Here is a 24,795-nt window from a genome sequence, read left to right on the forward strand (position 1 = left end):
TTGTTGTATTTCCAGACTACTTTTATAGCATACATTTTCTTTGACATTTGAAGTACTTTTCAGTCCTTTGGCCATTACTGAGCCAAAGGGTGAACTGACCACTTGTTCCTGTAGCTGTTCCTCCATCTTTTCCCAAGACAGTTTTCTGTCTCTTGCATCTCACTGATGTTGTTAGGTAATTGTATCATTTAAACTGCAGGTTATTCTAAGCTGGTTCTGTGAATAGTCTAATAGTTTGTGTAGTCACCAGATAAAATGTGTATGTTTCTGCAGAGACACATTTCCTGTGTTTCTGAATCTCACTTTGGAATGGGAATACTAGGTAAGCAGTCCAGATACAGTAAGTGAGGTTCATGCTAAAATAGGATTGTTGTTTGCAGATTGCAGAAAAGGAATACATGAAGGAAGGAGGAAACTTTTCTTCAGTTTCTCAGGATCCCTCTGGTGTTGCAACCCTGAGCAGTAGGGTTGTCGCCTTTCATTACAGAAGGCAGCCAGCATTTCTGTGCAATGCTAACGGTACTTTTACAGGTTTAAAGAGAAGTCTGCTGTTTTAAGAGTGCAAAGTAGATAATCCCATATAATTTTTATGAACACTGTGATGTTCTTCTAACTTTGAAAAGTTGTTTGTATTGTGCTGTTTTAAAAGAGGCAACCATAGCTTTTGAATCTCATGTACCGTATGGGGAACCATCATCACAACTGTGCCTAAGGAAGTTTTAAGATTCATATGATATGAATTATGGCACTAAGTTGCTGATATTTGGAGTGATTTCAGCAGGAGCAGAAATGAAGGGGGTAGGGGAAAGAACAAGCGCAGTTTGAAAGTGCCTTTCTGTTTGCTTTAGTGTGGTTTCTTAGGATGTTCTTGTTTCCCATATATTCCCAAGAATGCATAATTTGTCAGCTTCGGAAGTATTATTTTGAAGAATGTTACACAGTTCTGTTAATTTATCTTGACACATAGTTGGGGTGGGAAAGGAGACTGAACAGGAAGGAAAGTCCTTGTTCCTGCATGTCATTACTGCATAGCTCTCATATCCTTGAGGATCACCCGGACAAAAGCTGAGTCAGAGCACAGCAGTACTCTGCACTACAGCAAGACATGGCCCAGTTCAGGATTTTGGACTGCATGATCAATCACAACTGGAGTTTCATATGTAACCTGTACTGTGCATGGAGCGATCAGGTTTGTTGTTTGCTTGTCCTTACATACAAGGTGATTATATAATTTAGTATAAGGGGAAAACAAAAAGGCTCGGGTTGATGTCTTCTCCCCACCCCCAGTCTTACTGAAGATGAGCTATTGGAAATGCTGCTATTTACTAAGGAATATTCTAGAGTCAATAAGCATACAAAGCATGGTTTGACTATATAATTGCTTTTTTTACCACTTTGAGTGCTTTAGTTTGTTCTCTTTAGAGTCTTATGCTTTGAGGGGTTTTGTTAAAGGAATTGCACAGAAGGGTAAATATCACGTATAGGAAGGGGGAGATATGCCAAGATAAACTAAGTTGTTAATAACTATAAAGCTGATATGTTTTCCTGCTTTAAAAAGACTGAGCATCTTGGCTAGTTCAAAATACTTGATCATGAATAGGATTAAAAAATGTGTGAGGGGGAGGTTTTTACCTTTTTGGTTTTTTTTTAATATATAGGATTAAATAAATCACAGGATGCTATTCAGTTCTTAATATGGACAGATTTAATTCTAATTCACTACCTTGCTGTAGAACTGGAGGGAAAAAAACCCAAACAAAGTTGCCTGGATTCTGAATGAAAATGTTTCAAAATAGAATCCTCTCGCTAAAGGTTTTTAAATAGTGCATGCAGTTGTAATACTACTGTAAAGTTACTCTAGATGTAACCTGTATTTCTCATATAACGTTCAGCCAGTCACTGAAGAAAATTTATTTAATTTTTATTTGGTGTAAGGGGGAGGTAAGCACTTCTTATAAAGTTGCAGTTTCAGTACAGTAACTAGAGCAGATGTTTCAGAATGTTTTTCCACCATACATAGAGGTCCTTTGAAATAATCTGCCATTTAAAAATGCCTGCAATCCCAGTATGTCACATCTGTACTGAAGCTTCTGAATCAGGAAAGTACGCACTGTTAGATGATGGTTGTGTGCTTTGGTTTTGGTTTTTGTTTGTTTTGGGTATTGTTTTAGTTCTTTTGTTAATGGTGCAAATCCTGATTGGTGGTGTCTGGGTGTTTCAAGTAGTCTAGGTAATATTCCAGGTAACAAGTATCTTCTGTTGAATTTAAAAAAACAGAGAAAACATGATGCATTTTCTTAAACTTTAAATTTTTACAGATGCCCAGCTGTTTGATCTAGTTTGCTTACATATATGTAAGAATTCACCTGTCCAGTCAAATGCAATATGGCAATTGCTTACCATACTTCACAGAAATCAAGAAGAAATAGGGCTTATGATGTAGGCAGTCCTGCAAAGTTTTAAGGTGCATTTGATATAGCTAGAGGGAAGGGAAAAGAGAATTGGTTTTTGAGCATATTGAAGTGGAAGGTTTTAAAAAAACCAAAACATTGCCACCCCCACCCCAAAAAAACCCCAAAAACCAACCCTCCCCCCCCCCAAAAAAAAGAAACAAAACCCCAAACACCTAACCAAATTCAAACAAAAAAAAAAAAACCCCAAGCAAAAAACGCCAAGAACCCCTCAACCCAATGCAGAATGGGGTTCACATAATCTAAAAACTGTTTCTTACCAATCTGGAAAGAAGAAACAAGCTTTAGATCAGTATACCCTGAATAAATTGCATGCTTGAGTTAGAAATGTTGCTGAACTGTTTGATCTTGCTAGATTTTGTTAAATAGACGATGCAGTTGTGTGTGTTTGGGGTTGTTTTGTTAACTTTAACTGAAGTCCAGTCTCTGTAAACTATACAATTTAATGAACTGCTGCTGATACTTTTCTTTGAGATGACGCTGGAAGTTCATTTATGGGATGTTACAGTGCAGCTACTCTGTTCCTGCTGCATTGAAATGCCATGGCAGGAGTGGAAGCTGCCGGGCTTGGGGAGAAGTGCACACTGTTCCACACAGCAGTGCTGCTCTTCACCCTTCCCACCTCACAGTGCCCAAGCAGGCTGCTGGTGAGAAAGCAGATGGGTGACTTCTGAAGTTTGTGTCACTAATAATATCTCAAATTAGTTTGCTGTCATTCTAAGGATTTCTTTTGGTTTTATTGTTCACCACCCACTCCCTTGGCTCTGCAGCATATATTTCCCCAAGCTTATTTTTTAAAACAGGAAGTGAGCAAGCATGAAATAGCAGGGATATTTTCTTCTGTCTACCACGGTGGTTTAAATTTTAGAAAAAGTATTTTCATAGTGTGACATAAAAGTTAGTATGGTTGGGCACAGTTGCCCTTTGCACTCTGATACGGCAAGCTGTTAAGTATATTAGAATGTTTTCAAAGGATATGCAGTGTTTCATACTAAAACAAAAACCCTTAAAATAAAATTATTTTATGATGTAGATCAGTGAAGTTCTGTTGGCATCAGTGAAATACAGTTTTTAGTCCAAACATTGAATAGGATTGATGGCTATCACATGGTGATCCATAAATAATTACTCAGAAGCCTTCAGTGACAATAAACTTGATTGCTTGCAGTTTTTCATCTTTCACTTTTTGTTCATGGGAGAACTGCATTACCTATTTTAAAAATATTTATTCAAATTAGTTATTGCAAAGTACCAAAGTATCTTGCTTATGTTGTCCGTGACAGTTGTTTTGTGGGACATGGGGTAGATTCAAGTGTGATAGTCTTACTGGCAATTCAGAACTTCAACATGATTGCAAATGTAGAATTAGTGAAGCAGAGTAGTAGGTAAAAGATTGGTATCCTGTGGGGGACCTTGGTAAATACTGCTTTATGTGCAAATTTGTGTTGTACTTATCCAGACTGCCCTGACAGTATCATAAATGATTGATCCTATTTTTAATATAGTTTGGTCTTAGTAAACAAGGAATTTTTAGTGTTGTTTCCTAAAGAAGAAAAATGAGAGAGTGAGAGTGCCTTAAAAAGTTAAGGCAATTTTTTTTTTCATATGATAGTCTAGTGTTTATGGAGTTGTAGTCTTGGAATCATAACTTAGCATGCTAGCTGTGGTCCAAGAGGAGTTCCTCAATGAATGTGTGGAAGAGCTAGGTAATATTTTTCCTCAGTAACATACGAGCTAGCCTCATTCTCAGTAAGATGCAGTAGGAGCTACTTCCTCTGTCCTTGTAAGGATGTCCTTTATGAGCCTCCAGCATGTGAGCAGACTCTGGAGATGCCTGGTATGTCAGTTGACCTTGTGGCCATGGTGAGATACAGTAGAGCAGGTATGCCTAAAACAATAAATACCACTGCTTCAGATGGTTGGAAGAAGTACTGGTAGGTAATATAAAGTAGGTGATACAGTGGTTTTGGTTTTTTTCCGTCCTTTTATCACAAATGCCTTTCTTTCATGTGTTAGATAGGAAACGGTAGACCACAAATTGAATGTAGGTTGTCTTCTTACCAGCCCAGAGCATAGGTCAGCACTATGCTCTGAGCAGACTTCTATTAGTTTGAGGAGAGAGAGCTGATCTTCTCATGTGCTGTTCTCATTGGTTCTTTGATGAACTGCATCAGGCTTCTTTTTTTTTTATCTTATTGCTGCAGCCTAGCCGCTAAAAATAACGATAATGCTCTTTCAGCCATGTAAATACTCAAATCTTGGGTTTTTCAGCCAGGGCTAAGTATTTTGCAGGTTCTTGAAGTTGGTCAAATTCCAGTGCACAGGGTGGGCTTCATCATTGCAGTTGTTGGGCTTGGAGAAACCTTCTCATCAAAGATTATTTTGATGTACATGAAGGTTTGTTAGTATGTGGTGGCGTAGCAGCCAAGGTGTCTGATTCCTGTTCCTTTAGCTGGAGTTCATTGTTGCAGGCAGCGTGTGAGAATGCGACGTTGCGGTACGAGCCCGGCTCTCGCATCACCTTCGTTCAAGCCCCAGAACGCAGCAGCACTGCAGCAGCTGCTGCACTGCAGCTATTTCCCTTCCTCTGGAGAATCTCCAATAACATTAAAAATGCTTTTCAGTCTTCCAAATGTGTCACTCGGAGGATGAAATAACAAAGGTGTCTGCATTCCTTCTGAGATATTTGCAGCTGATAATGGTTTTGAAATGCGATATTTATGTTATCTTACTGTGCTCTTACTTCTGTTCATCTGCTGCCTCTGAAAGGGAGGGAGGCAATATGATAAAAATCTGTTGTGGTAGCAGTGCAGGGTTTTCAGCTTCAGCAAAAAGTGTAAAATCATTGCATGAAATAGCTGGTGACTTAACTCATTGTGGGAATTCACATTGCTGAAGAAACATTTTTGTAATGTCCGAAGTACAGGGAAATAACTTGGCAACAGTGAGCAATTCAAGCCACAATAAAAGGCACGTAGTTCTTAAATAAGCAAACAGATTTGTGTTAAAATAGATTTCTTCTCTCTCCGCACTCCAACCTCCAGACAGAGAAACAAATGTAGATTTAGTTACCTATATCAACCATTCTTACTGACATACACAGTGCAAACTGTGAGGAAATATGCAGGTCACTTATGATCACGTAAGTCATGGTTCAGAAGCTTTTGGATTTGCAGTTAAACTGAAAATCCTGTGGACAACTTTCTCCTCTTTATCCTCTTAGTGACATCTCTGGGCATAAAGATTTAAGATATTTTTTCAGGTTAATGACTTCACAGTCCTTTATTAAGCATTTTCCTGTGCATTGTATCTTTGTAAAAGAAGTTATTCACTGAAAAGGCTACTTTTCTGCCTCTGTTATATATGCACAATAGATTACAAATTTAGAGGTTGAACGTAATTTAATTTGGGTGTTTGGATATGTGGCTTTGCATCTGTGTATCCTAATTTTATTTTATTTTGCTTTACAATGGACAAGCCTTTTCACTTCTGGGTTTAGGGCTTTGAAACATAAGAGTGTGTTGATTTGCACATTATGTAGTATGTTGAAATTAAATGTCTAGAAACACAGGACCAAGATTGTTTTTAAGTGTTGAGTTTGCAGGAGTTTATTAATAGGTCACTGTATTAGAAGGCTTCAACACTGAGTATCTCAAGCTGTATGTAGATTTATTTAGAGGTTATTTTTGAGGAGAGAGGCTGTGTATATGGGGAGGTAAAGAATCTTGACACACTGGTCTTCTTTGTGGTGTTTTGAGCCATGTTATCTTTTAAAATTTCTATGATGTTTTTTAGTCTTGATCCACACAGTTGTTGTTAAATGGGTTGTTCTTAAAACTTCCCCCATATGACTAGGTAAATCTTCTGCAAACGGAAGAGTCAAACTCTAGAATAACAACCCACTTGCAATAACCATGTTTTTAAGGTTACTATTCAGGTTTTGACACTGAAGGATCAAATCCTTGATCTTCCAAAGGCTTGTGCTTGGCTCTGGGTGGGTCAGAGACTTTTCTGATGTACATGAAATAAAATCTCAAGTAGAGCTGCAATACTGCAGAATTGAATGAGCTTAAGCATTAACAGCTTGAATTACCAGCAGGTACGATGATGTATTTATGAAGATGAAGTGATGTGTCTAGTCTATAAATGACCTAATTTTCTTGTTTTTAGAACAGGAAGGAGCATATTTTTTAATGTTGAAAAGTTCAGTAGTTGCCCCAAGACAAGTAGTTTCAGTAAGAGAAGGTCAGCCTAATGCTTACATTCAATAGAGAGCAGGTGTAAGATGTACCACTGTCCCACTGCTCAGCCCAAAAGCAAAGCTCTTACTCAGTGTTGTAGCTGCATCCTGGAGTAGCCTAGTCCAAACACAGAGGTTTGCCCTAGGGACAGAGAAGCTATGGAAAAATGGGTGGTTTGGTCAACTTTAACTGTGTCCCTTGCGGGGTTAATAGTTGTTTGATTCAAGACAGTCTCTGGCTACAGTGGAGAGAAACACTGTGAAGCAAAGGAAATCTGTCGGTAGTTTCAGGGCTGGTATTAGTTTCAATGCACCTGTGGTCCATCATGTTATTGAAATGGGGTCTGTGCAGGTGATTTTGGTGATTTTACATTGTGCAGTGGTTTTGGTTTTCTTGAAGGCTTCTGCAAAGCTATTTCACGTGTAAATAGGTTTGTGGTAATACTGTGGTGAAAGTGTAGTGAAAGCTATGTGGTATCTTGCGTGTTTGGTAAAGCCTGTGTTATTCTAGAAAGCAAAAAGAGTACAAACTTCACTGAAACTCATTCCTGTTTTTGCAGTAGTGTACTTAGCTGGGGACATAGGTGGTGTTTCTTATTGCCCTCTCCCTGTCTGTAGGAAGCAGAGTGGGTCATGGGGCAGCTCATAGTCTTGGATCTGGAAAACTCCTATAGGTTGAAAGGAGCAGTCTAAGGCAGCTCTTGACAGGTGGAGACTGTGCGAGGCGCTCTTAGCACTTCTGTCAGACTGCTGAGAAGATTCTTTTATCTTGCATGGGGTAACCTCAAACATTTCTTCAATGCTGAGGAGCAGAAGCATGCTTTCTTTGTCTCCTGTCTCTGATATTTCCAGAGTACACTGTAAGGTGAGGACAAAGAATTTCCTATTCTTAACAAGCAATGACAGAACAAGCAGAGAAGGAAAATTTTCAAATTAGCTAAATTAAGATCACATGATATTTTGCTGTTGTGCTAGCTACCAGCCCTGCAGATGTTTCCTTTCTTTCCAGTTTAAGGATGTAGCTGTTAAGAGGGGAGGCTTTTGCTAATGGGTCTATAAGAAAACAAGGAAGCTCTCAATTTCTCTTTGTTGTTAATGTTTTTCTGACTAAATATAATATTATGAACTCCATGTTTGTTGTGAATAACAGAATTCAAGATACAATCAAAACACATCATGGAAATAGTTTGCATAAAAAACTGTGAAGTATATACTTCTTACTCTGTTTCTTGGTGCTGTTGCTTGAAATGGGCTTTTACTCTGAGGCAGTATAAATTATTATCTGAAGTGCGCTTAATTAGCTTTGCAAAGAATCTCAGTCAATTAGTACACTTTTTGGATGTGTACAAGCTACTACAAATATATGTATATATGTACACACACAACACAGTATACTTTTGTCTGTGTATATATGTGTATAAAAATAAAATAGACGTATGGTAGATTAATGAATTGAAATGTGCTAAATTTGGTAGTATGTAGTGTTTAAAGGGAGATCTGAGAAGGTAGTTTATGTCTATTTGTGGATAATTCAGGGGTTTGGGGCTAAGTGTGGAGAAATCCTGTTTAAGAAGTGGTGGAGTACTAGTCATACCAGACATGATCTTGGTTTTGGTGAAGTTAAGAGCATTGTACAAAAGGTCCAGCTATCAGAACTACAGTATGAGAAAACCAGAGCTTGTGCTGTGTGAAAAAAGAAAAAAGTTACTTTAAGTCTAGGCAGTCTTAGTAGGTTGGGATTTTTCCCTACTTTGAAGTAGAAGAACTCTTTCCGAATCTCACCTGGCCTGGGAAGCTGAATGCTGCTTTCATTCGAGCAAGCATGTCTAGCTAGCCTCAGTTTGCAGATCCACTTGGGGTGTCACTGTTTTTAATCCAGAGCCAGGTAAACTGAAAACTTTTCAGTTGAACAGACACATGGAGGGAACATTTTTGAGATCATCCTTGCTGTAGATAGCCTTCAGCTTTGCATTTTAGGTCTCGTGGAGTACTGATGAAACTGACATGAGCGCCAGCTGCTTTACAGAGCTGCCTTTCATGAACAGTAGAGTGCAGTAAGGCAAGTTTGAGCTGTGTAGTAACATGCACACATGGAGGTTTTTACTGTTTGTTTTCTGTGTATGCCTTGACCTTTGTGAGAACTGAAATCCTTTATCTTGAAAATACTGTTTCTCCTTTGAATTACTGTATTTACTACAACAGTAGTACTACAGAAGTAGGCAGAAAGTACACAGAAACACGCATCCCTCTGTCCTCCTTCCAAGCCCAAGCCAGCTCTGTAAGCCTGCATGGTGCTTGACAGAATTGCATGTTTCCTTCCCTGTGCCTCCCAGCCATCTGCCATGCTGGCATGGGTATGCTTTGGTTTTGAAAGGTCGCAGATTTCCCACTTACTTCATACACTGGGAGTAGTCATGTATTGCCATCTCAGTTGCCCTTCTCCTTACCTGTTCTTGGTTTGAGGATATGATTTATGTATTTTATTGAATTAGAGTATTCAGTCCTGAGATGCACCTCAAAATTTGACATTCTCACTGAGCTCTGCTGCAGGCAGGCAGCTGCTGCCTTTGTTATTGAACTGTACTGGCTTGTATTCCATCTGGGTGAGATTCACAGTCATAAAAGACAGGCAGGTTTGCTCTCAGGATTATGTCCTAACATATGCCTGAATTAAGTTTGGTTAGTCCACCAAAAAGGACCCGGGCTTAGTGCCATAGTGGTGCATTAGAGTGGTAAGAAGTGAGCTCCAGTGAGGGACACCCCTGGACCTGTGGTCACTCCATCAAGTGATGCTGACATTTTTATTGCCTTCCCTTGCTCTGAATTGTCTCATTAGGGGTCTCAGCAAGACCCATGAGGGGGCTGAGAGAGGGAGAGCTGCTCATGGAGACCACCTCACTGCTGCTGGTGGCTGCTTGGGTCCCACCTCACCAACCCAGGTGAGCGGCAAACAGGAGGAATGGCATTGCCAATCTTCCCCTTAGTCTTATGGTGATTACTAATAATCTGTTTCTCTTTTCCTGTTGTTTGATATTGAACCATTAATTGTAGTAAAAGTCTCCACTTGTAGTCATAAAGGATTTGGATCTTGTTCTAGTGGTAGTTGAGTTCTTCAGTTTGTTTGCCTCTATTACCCTTTCCAGTTAGTGCATCCCACTCAGCTGCAATACAAGAGAAATGTTACTGTTGGGGTGTCTCAGGAAATACCCTGCACTTCATGCATGCATAACCCCTGCTCGGTAAGAGATGAGTGGGAACCCTGGTGACTCTGAGTGCTGATGCTTTCTTAGAGTTTGGGAGTTGAAGTCTTTCTCTGGAAACTCTTATTTTTTCTTCCCTCTCCACACCTCCCCTAGCCTCCCCTTCAGGAAGAACTGTAGCATGGAAGAGGAGCTGTGCCCCCAGTTCCAAAACCAGACAGCAGTGACCCCAGAGTGAGGGCCCTGACTAGATCAGCTTTATCTGTCTCTGTTAATGCTATCTGCTGATGGTTTTATGTATGTGGACTCAGGCTGTGTTTATCTCCACATCTCGTCTTGTGGTGAGTGTGATTCTGTAGCTGTTTGATCTTTAGAGCTTTGGGGGTTTTTTTACATCTCCATTTCCAGTTTCAGGTGCTTCATGACAAGGCAGCCTCCTCTTGGTAACTACTGAAAACAGGCTCAGCAATTACAAGAGCTGAGCAACCAAGTCCTTCTTGCAGCTTTGTTAAATGAATAGCACTGAAGCGGACAGGATGGAGACAGATACCGTCTGTCTTGTGCTCTGAGGGTTTTGCTACCAGTCAGAGATCTGTTGAGTGGGATCCATTTCCCTGTGGCCCATTCTGCAAAGAGGAATCCTTAGAGATGTCCTGGGATAGGAAACACTTTCCTCTTCTGTGCTTCAGTACATCTCTGTCTCAAACTGCCTAATTTTTCTGTGGGGAATGCTCTTTCAGTGTCACTCTGTAGATAAAGGCTTTCTCAGTGGAGTGAACTAATTTCAGTACTGTGTGTCAGCACATAGTGAATGTCAGCAATCATGTAAATATGTGGTCAGTACTGTTAGGTTGAGTATATTGTGCTGTGAATCTGTATTGCGTTTTAGTTGTATGTTGAGAGTTCAGCTCATTATTGGATAGAGGGAAACTTATATTTAACTCACAGTGATTTATTTCTACTTGGCAAAGTTCACTTTGACAGGAGTTGATTACACTCAGCCATGCCCAAGTAATGCTCGTATTTCTAAAAGGTAGACAAGAAGAAGGATGTACTTTTGCATTGAAGTAGGTAGAGCATGTAGGTAGGAGCAGTTAATTAATGTTACTATGTATCTGCCATCAGCTTAAATCTATACATAAATTAAATGTTATTAATAATTAATTAATAATTTAATAATTATTAAATAATTTTTTAACCTTGTTGCTTGTTTAATGTGAAGGGTGACATTCATGCAAAAACGAATGCTCCAGTTTGACAATCAAAATACTGAAACATTTGGGGTATTTGTTAATTAACTGTGTATGCTAATTTTGATGTTAGTAAAGAAGGGACAGCTTTGGTATTATGCATGCGCTGCCACATGCGTCTTTGGAATTCAGCTTAGTGTTTTAACAAGTCTAGCATGTACAGCTGTTAAATATTCAGTTGGTGTTTTTCTCCTTTTTTTTTTTTCTTTTTTTTTGCCTCTCTTGCTTTCTGCAAATTCTAGATGCCTTTTTTTATGGTGTCAGTTACCATCCACAGTCTTACATCTAGGATTTTTATAGATTTCCTCGTATCTCACCAATTTGGCAGACTGATTTCTGACCATCCTTGTGGGTTTGGAGAATATTGTTGGTTACACTGTCTAGCCATCTTTCAAGGACATAAAATGATGAAACACTTCTTTGAGGGAAGGACACTGCCAGTATATTTACTGAGAGGTTATCTTTCCTGCCTGAATTCTGTCTCTGTCAACATCCTACCTATTCAGGGCAAGATTACAAATTTTGGTAAACATAAAAGTCAGTCAGAAGTTTGGACAAGTGGATATTTGACACAGAGGCCTAAAATGATTGTGTGGGTTTGGGGTTTTCTGTGTTCCAGTTTTCCTGCTGATCTCTTTGCAGTCATTTTTTTCAGTAAGAAATTAATATATTTCCTAAGGCTAAAAGTGATGGAATTAATTTCTTTGTTTTTAGAAGAAGGCTGTGCGCTGGATACCTGGAAGATGGATTTACTTAAAATGTTACCTATGTGTCAGTAATTACTTTTCTTCAACTGGGAATAACTTCTGTACAAGATGCTGTTTGTACATTGCAGTTTGATTTAAAGACACATTAGAAGTTATCTCACTGCATCTTTAGACTGTTTCAGTACATGATCAAGGTATTTGGCTTTATAAATGGGACCCATTTCCCTTGAAATTTTGGTTTATTAGCTTGAGAACTGAAAGAAAAAGACTCAATTTACACCTTGTGTGAATGATCCCACTTCTCAGATGCTACTAAGATAAAATACTGTCTGTAGGCTGGGTATACCTTCCTATACTGCAAATGAGGATGGAGATAATGTATCTCAGAAAAAAGTTGTATAATCTTTTATGTGGCTGTCTCATAGGCAGGTTTTTTCCTACACATTCTGTAGTCTTAGCCAGAAAAGACCTTTTTATTTCTTCTTTGTTAGCTTTTTAAAGAACCTGTTTCATTGTCACATTAAAATAAGGCCAGACTGTTCTAGAAAAGCCTTTTTCTCTGCAATAGCAGATATTTAACAGGACGGTTAGCTAAGTGATAGCAACTGGGTGCAAAAACTGGAGAAAGTAAATGACCCAATACAAGAAATATTCCTGTTTTCAAGTGAACTGAGCATTTATTAGAGCATTTGGAATATCCCGTCAGTGTTTCAGGAAGATTTTAGGGATTAATAACTATATTTTTTTGCTCTGGCTTATGTCAGTAGTTAATAAAAAGCCCTAAAAATCATATGATCGCTGTTGAATCAGTAAAATTGGGTAACATCAGCCCATTTTCTATTCTGCATAGATCTGTCTAGCTGAACTGCTGTATCAGGTATCTCTTTTCTTGGTAGACTAGCTGAAAGTTGAACATTTGCTAAGTGCAGCTGAAGTAGGTGCTGCTTAGCACAGGCTGTTTCCATGCTGTTACTGGGGTACTCATAGGTAAGTCCCCTGGATGGTCTGGTGGTGGGGGAGGTTGGTTGGTTGGTTTGGGAGTTGGTTTTTTTTTGTTGTTTTTTTCTGTTTTGTTTGTTTGTTTTTAGTTTGTTTTTTAAATACAGATTTAGGCTTCAAAAAAATGCAGTGTGGGAAATCCTTACATCCACAATGAGACTTTTATTTACATAACTTATTTGTGAAGCATTCTGTATTGTAAAAAACCACATAAAACAGTTTAAAAAGGGAGCAAATCTGGATGTCAGTCCCATGCCCCATTTCTTTAGAAATAATTTTGAGTTTGGATACCAAACACAAAATAAAGATAGAAATTGGTTGCTCATACCAACTTAAAAAGGGCTTGAATGATTTTTCCAGAATCGATAGTGGAATATATCAATTATTTCTAGTGTTCACCATTTTTCACCTATGAAGACGGTGTTTGGAACTTGGACCATACCTATTTGTTTAGGTAGTCAAGACAACTGTTCTTTACTGATAACTTTGATTGCAGTTGCCTATGACTGTCACTTAGGGATTTTTAGCTTGTACAGTACAGGTCTGTAAATTGATCAGAAGATTAGAAATTAGAGGGGCTTTAGAGAGCATGCAGGTTGGGTGTATTAGCTTTTTTAGTTGTTACTTCAGACCGATATAATGGGAAACTATTGCTTTGAGACTTATTTTTAATTGGAAATAATATTTACAAACATTAATGCTACTTAGCGATTTTACATAATTCTGTTACTGCATGTTAAGCTGCCAGTGATTCATGTAGTTTTTTTATGATGCTAGCTGATTTTTCATGGATGCTTTCATTGCTTAGAAAGAAGGGTTAAATACAATATTAAAAACAAGGTATGCATTTTACAATGCACTTAAGCATCTGTTGTATGTCCTTGCAATTGCATAGAACAGGAAATAATGCGTTGAGATACTTTGTTCAGAAACCTTGCATGAAAAATTCCCAAGGGAAATGATGTTTGAATCATTTTTAGTAGCCTGGGATTCTTCAGTCCTTGAACTCGATTGTATGCATTCTGACTTCGATTTTGAGGACTGAGTCTATAGAGAAATGAACATACAGATCTTCAGTAAGGAATATGCCTCAATAACCTTTGGTTTGTTAGATCTTACATGAAAATGAAGCATGCATTTTTCATCTCTTGTAATGCAAATGACTCTACCCAAAATACAGATTCCCTTATGGATAGGAGATACTTATGTGTTTGTAACTTAATATTTGATTTGCAAGGAAAACTGTGTAGGGACTTTGCCTTCAGTAGTGTGTACTTGCCTGGGCTAAACATCATCTGTTTCTTGCTTGCTGTCTTGCATCCTTGTTTTGTTTATGTTTTTGAGAAATCTTCTTGTTCCTTTTTAAAGCTTTTTCTGGCAAGGGATATTCTGGTGTGTGTTCTGTGCTTGGAAGTGTCACAGGGTTACTCAACAGATGTTGACTCTCTTTATAAATCAGATTCTTGCTTGTTTGTAGTGGTGGCTGAAAGTTGCTATTACTGAACATATCTCACATTTATTACTGATACTGGCTTTTTCTGTTACCCTGTTAGACCTTGCAGGGGGGTCCAAGGTCGGCATGAAGTTCACCTTTCCCTTTTGGTGTACTCTTTCAAGAAGTAATTATTTGACTGTGGGTTTATGAATAACTTATAGTTCAGTAACTTCTGTGAATGCAAAAAGTTTGCATGAAATTACGAGGAAATTAGAGGTTTTCTTGCTACACTGAAATGCTGCAACTCCTGTTTCTAAAAGCTAGTGAAGTTCTCTGTATGGCTCTATTTTGAACTGAGGTTACAGTATTTCTATATGTAACTTACAGTGATCAGTTGTTACACATACTAAAATTACCTTTTGGCTAATTAAGGAGGTTTTTGTTAGAAAAAAGATGGAAGTATATTGAAGACTTGGATTTTTCAGTGCTACATTTAAGCTTGCTGTTTACCTATTTCTAACTATGGGTATTTGCTTATGGACATTTTTCAATATCTGTGGTTGTTGGATCATTTGAAACTTTGCATCATGCATTGCCTGCTCTCCTGAGAGGAGAAACAAAAGATTGCAAGGGAATATTAAATAGATGGGTTGCTGTGAGTCACTTGATGGAGGAAATCACTGTCATTTTTTAGAGGCCAGTGATATTTTTTTTACTAGGAGCTATTTCTTTTGCCAGTTTACTAGGATCAAAATGTTCTTGCTGGCTCCAGTTTCTGCTCGTGTCCTGAGATTGAAAGCCTGAAAAGCGACACTTATTTGTGCAGAACTGATAAAACGCTGTTGTGTTCAGAAGCTGAACAGAGTGGTTGGGAACACCTCAGTAACAAACTCCATCCTTAGGCTAAAGGATTATGTAAATTTTGCCCTAATCTTTTCATTGTTTGAACTTCAAACTCAAGCCACTCATTCTTGGCAGTTCTGCAGTGCTCACTAATTTTTTGTTCATTAGTCATCTAATTGCATAGTCTTCTCGGGTTTCACACTAACACTTTAAAACATGAATGAAGATGATAGATGAGGACAGACTAGGCTGAGACTGAGTCCTTGATATTTATAACTGTTCTTTCCAAAATCTGCTGTTAATTCTTCCAGGCTGTTTGGAAGAGCAGAATCCTGTCAGGCTGCTCTGGATTCTCCATATTTTCTTGTTTCTGAAGCAGCTCCATTTCTTTGCTTGGCTGTAATGTTAAGACCCTTCTTGATTTGTATGTTTTTTTTCTTGCTGAAAACAGGGTTTTTGGAGGTAGGGAGGCTGGTCTTTGGAGCACTGGCTAGTACTTGCTGGTTCTCCCTGTTGGACATAGCAAGATGGGGGTTTCTGAGGGCAAACTGTATCTTCTGTGGACAAATGCGTTGTGTTTTACGTACCTGAATGCAAAATGTTGTTCTGGTGGATTAGCTCTTACCAAGGAGCTGCACTATTTTTCTTGTAGTAACACGTGTTACTCTCATTGTGGTTAGAGTGGGCATGCTCTGTCTTCTCTGTAGATTTTGGTTGGAGTTGTTTGAGCCCACCTTGCCAGCAAGCGCTGCAGTTTGAGGTTCCAGCTCTAAGACTGAAGCAAAAGAGATTATTTTGGAGTAGGACAGGGAGAAAACCAAGCAGTAAATTCTGACACACATCAGCCAGTTGCTGAGCCACAGCAGCAGAGCTACTGGAGGACAAGAAGACTATTATTTCTGTTTGAATACCCTTTGAATAGGCTATAGGCTCTGGTATCTAAATTTGTTTCACGCATCATTGAACTAGAATCTTTTAGAGGAGGGTCATAGGATTTTGCATGCTTTCTCTGTGTCTCCTGCCTTTGAGTGCTGGTGTGGCACTCACTTTGAAAGTTGAAATGGAAGATTTTATATAAGGCTGAGAAGATAAATATTTTAATATGTTTCTTGAGTCATAGGTATATAAAATTAGCCATAAGAAAAAACCCACCCAAGATTGCTTATTTCTGCATGAGAGGAAGGATTGCAGTAGGACTGTAAAAGGAAAGGAGACTTTTTTACGTTTGTGTTTAGAATTTGCATAGTGAAATGTGCAGAGAAAATAGCTAAGGGTGGAAAAAGCAAAGGTGAGGTCATAGATATGACTAGAGGAAAATGTCTTGCTGAGGAAGCCTAACCAATTGCATGTTCTGTTTTATTTACATTAAGTGAGGAGATATTAGTCAAGAAAATCATGCCTGTATTGTGAGGGAAGGAGAAGTTTGTTTTGTACATGTGTGTGTGAGATAAGCACAGCCAGAAATGGGGTCCCAGAAGTCACGTCTCTAATAGTCTGTAAATAGAAGGCAAATAAAACATGCAAGCTGTACGCATTTCTTGTGGTTCATTCAAGTCTTTCATTGTTGAATGTTGACTTTTAAAATATCTAACCTCATTTAAAATTTAAGTGTTATTCTGTGTGCAAGATGACCAGAGGTGCAGTGGTGTAAGGGGTGCTGCCTTGGAGTACGCATTTGAAAATACTAGTGATCATCAAGTTATTTTGGTTACGGGGGAGAAATTCTATTTTCAAGTGTACAGGAATGTTTAGGAACTCTTAATCTTGTTTTCTTTTTATTTTTCAATGATCCAAATTAAAACTTCTGTGCATATCTTTTTCTATTTTAGACATCAAAAAATAAAGATGGAAAAGAGCAGAGTGAAGCTATATCACCATCGGAGGAGGAAGAAACTTTCTCTTGGCCTGGTCCTAAAACTGTCGTGCTAAGGAGGACATCTCAGGGCTTTGGCTTCACCTTAAGACATTTCATAGTTTACCCTCCAGAATCTGCAGTTCAGTTTTCTTTTAAAGTAAGTGGAATTAATAATAAAGCACTTTTTATAAAGCCTTGTACCTTTTAGGGTCAAAAATCCAGCTTACTTGAAAGATCCCTTGGAAGGTGGGTGGGTTCATGGCATTGTTTGCTGACCTGTTCCAATAAAATGGAATTGACTATGTCAGTCAGTTAAAAATATTTGTATCATGGGTAAGAGCAGTGGTCATTGCAGAACAGGAAAGTATTTCTCTGTACAGATTCTTCTTTTACCCAAAGCCAGTGTCATTAATTAGTCTGTACCTCTTCTAAAGTGTAGATTTAATTTTCAAGGGTTTGATGTTTGGGTTTCTTTGTTGTTGTTTTTCCCCTCCCCCCCAAACTGAAGTTTGTCACACCATCACACTAAGAGATGAAGAAGAATTAGTTTGCCTTAGTTTCTAACTGAGTATCCTAAAATCAATGTACATTAGAAAGTCAGATTGTGTTTCTATGTTACATTCTTTCTGCTGTAAAGAGCAGCTCTCCATTAGTCAAAAGACAAATATATACAAGCTATATATAGGCCTACATTAAAAGACAACTTTCTTAAAGTATTTTACATTTTTGTTATTTAAAACAAGAAGATCTAAATGTTAAGTAGCTAACTGGTCTTCCTTGCTCAAAGAGTGTACATGTTCTCTTATGTGTCTGAAGCTTTTGAAAGCTGCTGTAGTATGTGGTGTTGAGAAAAAGTCCATTTAATAATGAGAGGAATTTGAAAATCGAGAGAGGGTGTTTCCTAGAGAGTTCAAATAACACTTGCTCATTTTAAAGGCATCAACTGTAATGGTATTCATGAGCCCTGCTACCCCTCAGTTTTGCTTTTGCTTTTCCAGTTAGGCAGAAGAACAAATTCTTACCAAGCTGGGGAATGGGTATTGAAGCTTTTGGGAAGGAGCATGAAGTTAATTGACTCATGTGTCTCTGCAGGTGTCTTCCAATAAAGTTGTCTGTCTTTGCCTGTCCTTGGTAGCTGTGAGATTTCTTTCGAAGTAGAAAAAGATTTGCAGAAGAAAGTTGGCACAATTTTCCAGTTAACTTCAGCTATTCAGCCTCCACTTGAGTGCCCAAATTTTTTCCTTGACAGGAGTGACTGAAGTTATATGGAAGTGAAGTTATTAGCAGTATCAGGTGATCCTAACATTTCTGTCCTTGAGAACAGGTAATAGCAGTCTCTGGTTGAATTTAGTGTGAAACAGAGGAAGAAGGGTGGGGAATCCTTAGCCTTGAGCAGAACAAATTACATGCACTTGTTAGCATCTCTCAACAAGAGCCCCTCTTGGTGCTGAGGGTGAAAATAAACAGCATGAGCAAGGTTAACCTCCTTAACTAAGAAGTGACTGGATATGTTCTGGAAAAAAGCCATCGCTAGATGTCTCTGAGGGAGTCAATACGTTTCTCACATGCGAAGGGAGACAGGCACAAGGGAAGGACATTGTAAAAAAGAAATTCTTCTCTCTTCCTCTCTCATTCATATCTGATGGTTTCTGAGAGACCCAAGCAGTTCGTAGTGAGCCTAACACCTGTAAATCTCGAGACTTCTCTTGAAGCTCTAACTCCCTCTTTTTCTGCAAGAGAGATCTTCATGCCTTCTTAATTTTTTTCTCTGTTTCTTCTTGGACATGTTAGAATCTGGTTAATTCATTCCTATTTCTGTCTGTTTTTGAAAAGGAAATGATGGGATGATTGGATAATGTAACACCATTATTCATGGATTCAGTTACATGTAAAGATGGTAAGGTTCATTTGGACAGAGCCCTGGTCTGCACTTCTCTAAACTAAACTGAACAGTTATATTCTCTTTTCTTCTTTTAAATGTCCATGAGGTGAAGCAAAAAAAAAGAACAGATCTTCCAAATTACTACTTAAAAGTCTTCATAATGTGGCTTTTGTGGAAATCTATGTACCTAAGTTACGGTACGAAAGAATGAAATTCACCTATTGTCAGCCTGATCCTAATATGAGGAAATCTGATTTCTCAGCTGTTCAATAGGATCTTTGATCAGATAAGGTTACCAGCAAATTACAGTCTCTGTCATCGACTGTAAGCTCAAGTATCATTCCTCTCGCTTTCCTCATTGATCAAAATTGTAAGTGCCTCAGAAGTCACAGATGTTTTGTTTTGCACCCCTCAGAGACAGTATAACAATGATGAATATGATTCGGTTTTTTGACTGTTTTGAATCTTGTAGTAGCCTTGTCCCTCCTTCACACTTGAGAATGCAGCCACTGCTGATGTAAGACACAGATTACAACTGGATGTTGAAGATGCCCTTGACATAACAGCTGGAGTCACTCAATCCTTGACCTGTTTCTCAGAGCCCTTTTGTTATCACAAGTGTCAATGTGATGCTGGTGCTGCCCCTCTAGATCAATGCAGAAGTCTCTACTGTTTACCCCAGGGTGTAAAGCATTTCTAGCTCCTTTAATTTTGTTGGATTTAATTCCTCCCCTCCCCCAAGGTAAGCCTGCCCTATGATCTCTTAAATTTTACAAATCAACATAAACTAGTAGAGGTAGTGAAGAGAAAGAAAAGTGTCTAAAAGTACTTTCCTTCAAACAATCTTTCCACATTCTTTGTGGATGTATATGGTTTTGATTTTTTTTAATACCTACTGTGGGTTCCAATTCAGAAATACTAGTGAAAATATTTCCATTCAAAGTTCTGTTCCCGTTGCTTGTGGTTTCTGCCTTTGAAAAAGCTGTTAATGGGTCAGGTGGAATCCTCTGGGAAGAGGAGGACAAGACTCTTCACAAGGGGAGAACAGTGGCATCTCTAGGACATAGAGCATAATGTTCTTAGCCTGCAGGGTGTGGTAAAGATCACACCACAGCTGCATATTCCATGGGAATTGAAAGATAAGCTCTTTACATGCTGGAGGATGCTGCTGCTTGGAAAGCCACTGAGGTGAATTTTCTTGGAAGCAAAGAACTGCACACCAGAGGATGTATTGAGTGGAGGAGAGTGGGCATTACTTTATAAAATGTGTAGTCTGTTTTCTGTCTAGGTGTGTTGGTGGTGTTGAGCTGTTAAATTTTGAGAAGTTCAGTGTTCTAGTTGTTAAAAAATAAAACTTCTGTTCAGTTGGAAAGCCTTTTCATTTATTGTCCCAAAGATCTCGCTGCAAGGAAGGAGATGTAGGCAGATCTGCCTCCAAGACCTGGGTGACTACTCTGAGCCCCAAAACACACTTATCTTGATACATGAACACCTAATAGTACTTCAGGTGATATTTTTTTCTTTTTTTTTTTGTGACACCCTTTCCCCATGTGAAAATGATTGGTTATGATCAATTCAGGGAAGTGTCTCTGCATATTTTAAAATGGAGTGCTAGTATGTTGTATTTAAATTCTTTATATTTTTGTTATATATATGTATAATAAAAATATATCTAATTCTTTTGGCATTCCTTATGTATGTAGTACTTCAGTCTAGGTCAAATTCGGGATATTTTGCTAAGTTCTGCTATCTTTTCATGGTTCCTGCATAAAACAGCTATTTAAGTATAAATCAAGGGTCTCTTTCTCATTGTAATTGGCCTTAATTAACTAACTTATAAACACTGTGATAGGTTATGGAAAAAACTGTTGTCTGGTAGGTCTCTTGGGAGGGACAGCCCTGTGTGAAGGACAGTGTGAAAGATGACCTTGGAAATGGAGGCTGTGGTTTAACACATTTCGTTTTGGCAAAAGTACTTGACAGTGCTTCTGTGGGAACACACACCAAACAGGGAATAGCTGCACATTCAGGAATAACCCATTTATATATTGTCCTTGCTTCCCATGCCTCCTTTCCCTTAAGAAAGTGAATTTGGAGTGTGTGGAAGATTTCTTAAGCTAGCATTGCAAAAAGCAAGTGTTACATAATGCCTTTAACATCAGGTGTTTATTGGAATTTGTTAGAAACACGTTTTTGCATGTGAAGTTTGTTCTCCCAAGTTCATTTGTCTGAGAAGCAAGTAAGTTGTAAAAGAAAACCTTTTCTACGGGTCTGGATGCAGCATATGCTGACATCTTGCCACGTGTAACGGGTGAATGTAGGAGGGAAAGCTGGTTTCAAAACACTTGTGTTATAAAGCATTCATTCCATTTTTCAAGGCCTGATCTCATTGGCTTGATACCATGAAAAACGAATGTTTTGCAGCTGTCTTTGATAACAGAACTTTACATGGCCAGTGACAAACTGAAAAACCCACTGCAGTGTTTCATAAATTATGGCATTTCTACTCTGGCTAAATCTTCTCTTCAGAATTGTTTGTTATATAGCATCAAATAGCCTCCCATACATGTAACCCAGATTTTTCAGACTATGAGTTCTAATATTTAAAGTCCTAAAGATGTTTTTTCACTTGACAGATTGAGCCACAACTCAAAACAGAAGTTCCATGTCTAATTCTTGGCTGCTGATTGTAGTTCAGAACCAACTGACTGTTACAGGGCTTCAAGAGTAAGCAGTCAATGGTACTTGCCTTCTAGTGTGCCATTTTTACCAAAGTGTAGAGCAGAACTGTCCAACTTAGAGATACGCTGTTTGGGTGGGAATGATATATCATGTCTTTTAAAAAGTAGAATATGTGCTAGATTTTTATAACTTAGTGTTTCAGGTTTGAGGGAGTCCTTTTATTCTTTATTTCTTTGTTCCTTAAAGTTATCTTTCTGTAATGTCTTACAAAGTTCCAGCAGAACTTTTGTATGTCTTGTAAGAAAGTTATTGCACCTTGGACAGACTTGCCTCTTCCTCATCAATATATAATGATCTTATCTGGGTCTTACTTCCTCTCTTTCTTCAAGTCTTTCTCTCTTGAATGGATTGCTCAGGGCAGTTTGTAGTTGCTTTGAGCTTATTTAATTTGAAAAACATAGTGATTTTTCTTTAAAGGCAAAATACCTAGAAATTTGGAATTAGTCCATGTAAAAGTAGGAAGAAATATCCAGGTGACAATTATTTCCATGGTCATTTCTTTGCTCCTTCTTTCCTTCAGGACAAAGCTGTTCTAATTAGCTGAGGTGAATAGTTAGAAATATTTTTCAAATGCTACCTATTAGTCTCAGAAATTGTATTTGATTGAATATTTATTACTCTATGAAGGCTACAGTTTAGAAAGCAAGCAGGTATTTTCCTAATTAGATAATTTTGCTTCTTAAAGGGTAGAATTTTGTAGAGAAGGTTAACCATGCTCTTCATACCAAAATATTGACAAGAATGTAACTTAGGTAATATTTTTTTTTTTAGTTTAAGCATGCCATTTTCCCCCAGTACTTTCCAGTTGTGTGATTTTTGGGATCAGTGTGCAGAAGGAGACTCTTCAAGATTGTCGCTAAATAGTGTTTGGGGTACATACTTTTCCTTAGTAGTACTGAAGGCAAAACAAACTTGATATTTCAAATTTCAGGAAGCATATTCAGATATTGCTTACAAAATATTTTGTATCTCTTGCATATGTAGCTCTGAATCCTGAGATGATTTTAGTGTAACCTTTCCTGCCTGGCTTTCGGTTGAAACATGCTTCCAACAACATGCAGTGCAGTATGAGGCTTCATGGCAGAGTTTCATGGGGTTTGGTACATTTGTTTCTACATAATGATGTTCATGTTGTTTCTGTGGGGATGTTTCATAGGATTGTGCTTAGTTGTGGTTTTTAAAATAGCTATAATTCTACATTATCAGAACAAAAGCTTTAATTCTTTAAGTTGAATAGTTGTGGAGAAAGTAGGAGGTACCAAAATACAGTTTTAACCTTACCAGTTCACTTCAAGTCTTTGTATCTTAGAGATGCCTATGCATTTTTTTCCATTTATTGAATTTTTAATATGCACTCTTTCTTCCTCTTTAGGATGAAGAGAATGGGAACAGACAAGGTATGTCTTGTTTTTACTCTCTTACAGATCCAATATATTGAATGCTTCAGCTGTGTAATAGACTTGAATTGCTACCTAAGAGCTTGAAATTTAAAATCACTTCAGTGTGAGCATCAAGCTCATTGATTAGTCACTTAATTCTAGATTATGCCAGTCAGTTCCCCTCCATTTTCCTAGCTTTCTCCCTCTCACATTGCCTATGTCTGCTTTCTTTCTTAATTCACACATGAACTTATTTTTTATAAATTTATGCTCTATCTCCATCCCAGTTAATTTAAATTTGTCTTTGGTATTTAGCTATTTTCTCATCCATGCTTCTATTTTGCTGATATCTTACTGTTTCCTTAAAAGGGTGAAAAACATGTTGATTCAAGGAAGTTGGGTTTTCAGACTGGGAACCCAGTCCCACTTTCTGTTTTCCCAGTGTGTCATGATGGCGAGGTACAGGGGGCAGTGGGATGATTATCTGCACTGTGTGGGGTTCCCCTGGTGCTCTGCCTGACAGGGGCAGTGCAGCTCACTGCTGATGGGGCTGCCCAGAGCTGGGGACAGTGTGGGCTGAGTGCTGCTTCTGCTGGTGGGTTATGATTGCAGCAAAGCATGGTACCTGCTTTCAGTGTACCTTAAATGCCTCCTTCAGTTGGAAGACGAAGGTATGTCTGAACTCCTGTTTCCATTTTCTTTGTGTAGCTGTGATGTATTAGAAGCATTCTGGGAAACATGAATATTTGAACTTTCTTACTTTTTTCTTTTGGAAGCAGATGGATACATCCATTTCATCCTCCTAGTTTTACTCAGCTGTCATCACCTGCATGTTAAACAGTGAGAAGTTAATTTCTTCTTACTTCTTATCGCTCCCCAAACTTGAAACATCCTTTATCTGTTTTGACATACAAAAGGAAAAAAGGCAGATTCTTTCAGGAAGGGAAGGGAGTTGATCTTCTGTGCCAAACCAGTATGGAAGACACCACTTGTGATCTAGAGAAGTTCTGTGGTATTCTCGTTCTCACAGGGAGAACTCAGGCAGCTAAAGATGTAATGTAGGTCAGTTTATCTAAAATGTTATCTGAAAGCTATTTTTCAGTAGAGGAACAGCAGTGAAGAAATATTTATTTGGTTTGCTATGAGACCTGTGAAGGTGGAAAAAAGATTACTTCGTGAAAATTTTTTGTGTAGCTTCTAAACCTATGAATCACAGCTCAACTGTTGCTTATTTATAGCGCCGTAGTATGTTGTATACATTGAAATACAGATCAGAGTGCACAAATTCTTTGGAAGTTAACAGCATTCTCATGAAGGAGAGGAGGTTGGACTTGTCCCCCTGAAAAGAGGAGAAATGGCTGTGAGGTGTCAGTAGAACTTAACCCGCCATTTTTGTATATTAAACCTTTAAAAATAGCAAAATGGGACAAAGTCTGTTAGACACTTTTCTCCAGCATTTGACATGATCTTTGGGGGCATACAGGGGATGAAACTGTTTCGTTTACATTGCTGCAGGTTGTTCCTGTTCCCAAATAAGGGCAGTAGGCAGCTTGTGAGGAGAAAATCATGAAAAGCGCACATCTCATTTTGCATGTTCGCAAAAGTGGTGTTTATTCAGCAGCAGCAGGTAGGCCAGAAGTTCTATGCAGGATTATCTCAGGGTTCTTGGAGCACCTCGCACTGGAGCGCGGGATGGAGCCGCTCCGGTGGGAACTGCGCCTTCGGGGCCGGGCGCCGGAGCCACCTGGTGGCGGGTTCCTGCATTGCAGCGAAATTGGGAAAACCAGCCTCT

The 24,795-nt window shown here is 38.5% G+C and overlaps 1 protein-coding gene across 4 annotated transcripts in view; it reads left to right on the forward strand.

The window, feature by feature from the left end:
- Positions 1 to 24,795, forward strand: part of ARHGAP21 (Rho GTPase activating protein 21) — a 120,429-nt gene that overhangs the window by 30,609 nt on the left and 65,025 nt on the right. For 3 of the 4 annotated variants that reach the window (XM_048295085.1, XM_048295075.1, XM_048295105.1), the window contains 2 exons: positions 16,975 to 17,157; positions 22,997 to 23,021. In XM_048295085.1, the coding sequence (XP_048151042.1) occupies positions 16,975 to 17,157; positions 22,997 to 23,021 (208 nt within the window). Of the gene's footprint in view, positions 1 to 1,168; positions 1,190 to 16,974; positions 17,158 to 22,996; positions 23,022 to 24,795 lie in introns of those variants that run through there. The other variant, XM_048295096.1, reaches the window with a different exon arrangement.

The sequence above is a fragment of the Corvus hawaiiensis genome, chromosome 1, assembly GCF_020740725.1.
Source record: "Corvus hawaiiensis isolate bCorHaw1 chromosome 1, bCorHaw1.pri.cur, whole genome shotgun sequence".
Classification (NCBI taxonomy): Eukaryota; Metazoa; Chordata; class Aves; order Passeriformes; family Corvidae; genus Corvus; species Corvus hawaiiensis.